Source organism: Salvelinus sp. IW2-2015, linkage group LG9 (assembly GCF_002910315.2).
Source record: "Salvelinus sp. IW2-2015 linkage group LG9, ASM291031v2, whole genome shotgun sequence".
NCBI lineage: Eukaryota > Metazoa > Chordata > Actinopteri > Salmoniformes > Salmonidae > Salvelinus > Salvelinus sp. IW2-2015.
In genome coordinates, this window is record NC_036849.1 from 31053096 (window position 1) to 31059675 (window position 6580).

At 41.0% G+C, this 6580-nt stretch overlaps 1 protein-coding gene across 1 annotated transcript; it reads left to right on the forward strand.

The window, feature by feature from the left end:
- Positions 1-645: 645 nt before the first annotated feature.
- LOC111968938 (protein delta homolog 1) lies at positions 646-6574 on the forward strand. Its single transcript, XM_023994918.2, is given in 7 exon segments — positions 646-822; positions 1186-1265; positions 1474-1537; positions 1862-1992; positions 2594-2650; positions 2653-2734; positions 4036-6574. Coding segments are annotated over 6 exon segments (1197 nt in total). The 5' UTR covers positions 646-822; positions 1186-1195; the 3' UTR covers positions 4829-6574.
- The last annotated feature ends 6 nt before the right edge of the window (positions 6575-6580 follow it).

A 6580-nucleotide genomic window follows, 5' to 3' on the forward strand; every position in this document is an offset into this window, starting at 1 on the left:
TCGCGATTTGTCTGTCTGGTATTGTGATGCAATCATCTCCATGTTATTTTAGAATGTTCTATCAACTGATGCTGGATTGCCATGGTAATGTGGGTCATGCAATGGAATGCATTTTTTTGTAATTGACTCAACAAATCACAGCACAGATTTAAGGGTACACTTCCTGCTTTTTCTTCCTGGCTTACTTCTCATTATGCCATCATTGACTTAAATGGAGATGCGATTTTTATTAATTATATTTATATTGTAATACATCCTCCCCTAGTCTACTGCAGCTCCAATAAAGTCTGTGAACACGAAGAACCCGTAAATTAGAGCTTTGAGTTTAAGCCCTTCTATTTGTGGCACAAGAAAATACCTCTTTTGCCTGAGGAAAGAATTGGAAATAGTGCTGGTAGAATATAATTCAGTTGGCATATTTGTAGAATTGACCAGACAAGTGTTAATGACAATAAGTGTTTAAATGGTTACTGTATCATAAACAATGACGTCTTACAAAACAAATGAGAATGAATGATTATGACAACGAACCCTGCCGATACTTTTGAGAAGTTTGTATAGATTGCGCTGCAAGTTATTGAACAGATAACGTTAGGCTACGTGTGCCTTTCCCCTCATGTGTTCAGTTGGTCAGAGGACTGGACAGCTCCTTTCCTAAACAGGCGGGAGGAGCCAAGCGTGGACCACTATGCTGTCTACTCTATCACACAAAAACCTCACGTCTGAATAGCTACACCGCCGTCTTTATTCCAGTAAATATAGTGCCATGCTTGGACGCATCCAATATGACTGACTAGCTAGCTGAAAAACTAAGCGATATAGGTAAAATGTAAAATTTTAAGCAAAGTTATTGATTGAACAGTGAAGATTTAGGTTAATATCGTAACGTTTTATGATATAGTTCTGCTTGTCGCATTTTCGTTTCTGCTCGTGCGTAATTGGGTATCCTATGCTATTAAGCGCGTGGTGTGTAGGCTATTCTTTCAGAACATGGGCTTGACGAATTTTAATTCAGGTCCGATGCTGCATGCACGTATAATCAACTTTTCAACAATGTCAACCTGTTCTTTGGAGGCGAGGGACTGGTCGTGCTGAGAGCATTAGGTTATCCTACAAAGCCCTGTAGTTATTTTTGACGGAGAAATTAGAAACTGAGCTGCGACTTGACAAATGCTTATTTTACAGGAGAAGAAGCATGCTGAAAATCAGGATGTCCCTGACAACATTTGGGTTATTTCTGGTCTTGAGTGTTGCCATCACTAAAGGTAATTTACCACATCATCCATTATAGTTTCCATTATAGCAATAGTACCCTCATTACATAAAGGCTGTCATTGAGATTTAATAACTTAATAATAAATCACTTACTAGCTGCGAGTGTTTTCCTTTTAAATGATTGTTCGGTTTTATATTTGAGGTCTTTGAAAAGGCAATTCATAGCTAACCTCGTGTTTTCTCTTTCACAAATCCAAGCTATTGAATGCAGCGCAGGGTGCAATCCTGAAAACGGCTACTGTGAAAAGCCTGAGGAATGCAGGTAATTAAATTATATAATAGATCATTGGAAGTATGTTAAATATTCGTAGCAACCATGTTTCATCAGCATAAGCAGTCAATTGTCATCTTATTTCACCCCATTTCCACATGGTCAAGTCATCACAGACCAAACAAGAAATTATGTTTTTCATCCTGCTAATTCCACGTTTAGATGTATTGTTTACAAATATATAAAAAATCTACTTTTTCCCAATCAATTATACAGTAATACACCCTGTGGAATCATCCAATAATAATCCAGCTGGGTGAGAAAAAACATGTGTGAAGCATAACAATGGTCCCTTCATCTGAATCATGTTTTCAGATGCAAACCAGGCTGGCAGGGGGTAACATGCAAGCAGTGCATGCCCTTCCCAGGATGTCTTCATGGCAGCTGTGAGAAAGCATGGCAGTGCATCTGTGAAGAGGGCTGGATGGGGAGCCAGTGTGACCAAGGTGGGTATCTGTGAAGGTGGGTATCATATCTGTGAAGAGGGTTGGATGGGGAGCCAGTGTGACCAAGGTGAGTCCAATCCACTTTTCTCTCACATGTCAGCCCCTGACCATGTGAATAAGGTAGGATACCATAAGATACAGCTGAATGATTCACCGATAGCACATACTTAGTTTAATCTTCAATATACTGTAAATTTATGTACATTTTTATGACTTTACCTCGAGCTGAAAGAGAAAGCATCTGTTTGAGGGTGGAAAGAAAATAGTATTTCCTGTCTCTGATGGCTCTATGTGCTCCACTATCTTAAAGACACCATGGGTGGGGAGGTGTCAAATGTAGTCTACTTGTCACTGGTTTGTTTGTTTTCAATTTACATTGTGGCGATAAAATCATAACAAACTCTGCGTGTGTGTGTGTGTGTGTGTGTGTGTGTGTGTGTGTGTGTGTGTGTGTGTGTGTGTGTGTGTGTGTGTGTGTGTGTGTGTGTGTCGTTGGGTGTGTGTTTGTGTGTTGTGTGTGTGTGTGTGTGTGTGTACCCATATGGGTGTACGCATGTGTGTAATGAACCTCTCCCAACAACATTGTATCAACTTTTTCCAGACACCAACCAGTGCTCATCTAAACCATGCACTGATAACTCCACATGCATCCAGACTGGCCAGGAGGATACCTCTGCATTTGTCTGCCTGGTTACACAGGAGAGAGCTGCCACCTGAAAAAGGGATCATGTCTAACAAACGGGTATGAAAATCTGACATGGTTTGCATTATCTTCATTAAAACCTTAGTCTCTAAAGCTTTTTCAATACCAGATTAGGTGCATTGAATCCATTGGGGGATCAACCCTTCTGCCTTTCAAATGGACACAGGCTTGTCTCTGGAGACTGATAGGTATACAGCCCTCTTGACCGCCATAGTCTCACTGAATCTCACTATGGTTGCTCTTTGTTACACTGGCCTGTTATTGCTGAGAGGACCCCGACCGAAAATTCAATACAGCTCTGTCTGTGTGTCCTTCTCCTTTAGTTGACAAGCAATCATTTCAGTTCTTATAAAAATCCTCTAACTGAAATGACTTTTGCATGGAGATGTATATTAGTTTCTTTTGGGGGACTCTGAGAATGACTCCTAACACCTGAGCCCACATTGGAGCTCAGTAATCATGGACCGTCATTAAGCTTTGAAAGAAGGGCCCATAACATGGTCTAGTGGATGTCCAGAGTAAATGTCTAGAGTGAAGTCTAGAATGAATGTCTAGAGTGAATGTTCTAGAGTGAATGTCTAGAGTGAATGTCTAGAGTGAATGTCTAGAGTTGGAATGTCTAGAGTGAATGTCTAGAGTGAATGTCTAGAGTGAATGTCCAGAGTAAATGTCTAGAGTAAATGTCTAGAATGAATGTCTAGAATGAATGTCCAGAGTGAATGTCTAGAGTGAATGGTCTAGAGTGAAATGTCTAGAGTGAATGTCTAGAGTGAATGTCTAGAGTGAATGTCTAGAAGTGAATGTCTAGAGTGAATGTCTAGAGTGAATGTCTAGAGTGAATTCTAGAGTAAATGTCGAGAGTGAATGTCTAGAGTGAATGTCCAGAGTTAAATGTCTAGAGTAAATGTTCTAGAATGCAGGAATGTCCAGAGTGAATGTCTAGAGTTGAATGTCTAGATGTATAATGTCTAGAGTGAATGTCTAGAGTGAATGTCTAGAGTGAATGTCTAGAGTAAATGTCTAGAGTGAATGTCCAGAGTAAATGTCCAGAGTGAATGTCTAGTGCAAGCAGCCATTGTCATAGCACTCACTGTGTATAACAGCATAAGGATTAAAAAGGCATCCTGTTTGAACGGCTGTGAGCATGTGGCTGTGAGCACAGTACCGGCTAACAACAAAACATATCATTTTAATGGCCTTACACAACCTCTGAGATGTGACCGATAATTTCAAAAAAAATGTAAACCCCTCTTGAGCTCTTGTATGTTACCATAATCCCTGGTACAGTTTTATACTGTAGACTTTAGAGAGAAATCAAAGTGAACTGGTTTGCCCTTCAGCTCTCCCTGCCAAAATGGTGGCACCTGCTCTGACGCCGGTGGCTTGGCAGCCTACCCCTCCTGCGCCTGTCCTCTCGGATTCGCTGGAGACTTCTGTGAGATTGACACGGACAGCTGTAATCCCAACCCCTGCCTCAACGGGGGCAACTGCACCGACTACGGTCCTGCATTCACCTGCGCCTGCCCCGCGGGCTTCAACGGTCCCACCTGTAACAACACCCATGTGGACCCCCTCTCCCCCTGTGCTAGTACCCCCTGTGGGAACGGGGGCACCTGCGTGGTGGGGAGCCAAAAGAACAGGGCTGGGATGTACCATTGTCTGTGCCTCCCAGGGTGCACTTTCACTGGGCATGAATGTACGCCGACCCAGCAGCCACACAGGCCCAAAGCCAAACTCAGGCTGGCCAAACTCTCCCCACCACACTACAGCCTACCTGCCCACGCCTTCCATAAACTACTAAGGCCCCCCGAGAGGGACCTTCTCAAGATCAGCCTGAAGGAGACGGTTCACTCGGCCTCTGCCGCCAGCCTGGTCACCCGCAGTCAGCTCATCTGTTTCGGGATGCTGGGCCTGCTCACCTGCCTGGTGATCCTGGGAACCACAGGTATTATCTTCTTTAACCGCTGCGAGACGTGGATGGCCAACGCCAAGTACAGCCATCTGGTGCGCCAGCAGAGAGAGCATCTGTTGAGAGGCAATAACAGCGAGGATGAGGGGGGCCACTCTGTCAACATCATCCTCCCTGAGAAGATCAAGCTCACCAGCTTTGGGAAACATTACACGTCAATCTGACATGTGGGTATTTTGACTGACCGTCTGCATAAGGAGTGTGTTTGAGTGTGCAAGGACACCTACAAAACAAATGGAGAAGGTCATGGATTTGAAATAGATTTTAAAGAGAAAACTGAGGCTCCCTCTCTGAAAAATGCAGTTATTCTGTTCTAATGTGATCCACTGTATGTGGAACTTTCCTCAAGTAAGAGGATTGATGCTAAGATGTACAGGCACGATGCCTGGAGGAGAAGGACAATAATGTATGCCTGCCTAATTTTCAGGACATCCACAAGCTGTCGTTTTATCTCTTTCAGATGTTAACTTATAACATAAAAGTGCTTATAAAGCAAAATAATGTTTTTTAAAGCAAAATAACCAAAACAACTGATAAAGCTTTTGATCTGAACTAATTCAATGTTTTACTTTCCACTTTTATACTGTAGTTAATTATTCATCAAATCTTGTACAAATTTCAGACTTTAAGTCAATTATAGTGATTATCATAAAGCCCCAAGTTTATTATTGTATTACAAATCCTATTGTAGATATGCTGATATTTTGGACTAGAACCAGTCAGTGCTTTTGATGGTTAGATTCTATTAGTATTCAGATTGCTGTTCGTATTTGTCTTCTACATATCGTTGTTAGTGGATAGAATACATCTGCTTGTACAGTATTCAAGTGAACCACATCTTTGAATTTATACTGCTTTTTCGTTTTTGATTGAATCTATATATTTATATATACAGTATATATATATATATATATATATATATTATCAAAAAAATCTGTCTGGAAATATCAGCAAGTATTGTCAATCTGTAATGAGCATAATACAATTGTTACTAACCACCAGTAGTGGATGTCACAGTACTTTAGATATTCATCCCATTTTATGTCTAATAAGATTTTTTTTTAAGCACCAATTAATTCAACTCTATAATTCAGCAAGTCTATTTACAAATATTAATGTGACTGCAAACTCCTGCTTTGAACAAAACTCCATCCAATTTCTGGTAAGATTTCATACCACAACACAAACATCGACCCCTGCAGTTTGTTTGAGGGCAAAATAAGATTAAAATGTGGGTGGCTTTAATTTACTTTTCCAGGCCAAGAAAATGTGGGTTGGAGCCATTAATCACTGGATATGTCAACAACAAAAATAGGATGTTGTGTTTGTGTGGTTGGGGCACCGGCAGGAAGTTGGGTACCCAATTTTCACTCTCTAAAGTATTCTGCCACATGTCATTTCAAACCATAAACATTGTATAAAACACAAGTGAGCAGTTTGGATATCGTACTCTCATTGGTAACATTCGGTCAGTTTTAACCCACCGGGCAAAGACCTGACGTCAACATCAAATCAAATCAACATCCATATTTAGTTTTAACTATGTTTAATTAAACGTGATTTCACCTTGAAATACTGTCATTGATTTGTGTTTGAAAAATAGGTAAAAATGTTGACAAAACATTTATAAAAACATTGATATTCGTTGTCAGGTATGTTAAAATAGGTCTTTCATAGAATGTTAATTCAGTGTTTTTGCCAGATGGGAAAGGGCCCCTTATCCATCCTCAGTACATGTTACAGTGCAATGGGAAAGGGCCCCTTATCCATCCTCAGTACATGTTACAGTGCAATGGGAAAGGGCCTCTTATCCATCCTCAGTACATGTTACAGTGCAATGGGAAAGGGCCTCTTATCCATCCTCAGTACATGTTACAGTGCAATGTGCAATGGGAAAGGGCCTCTTATCCATCCTC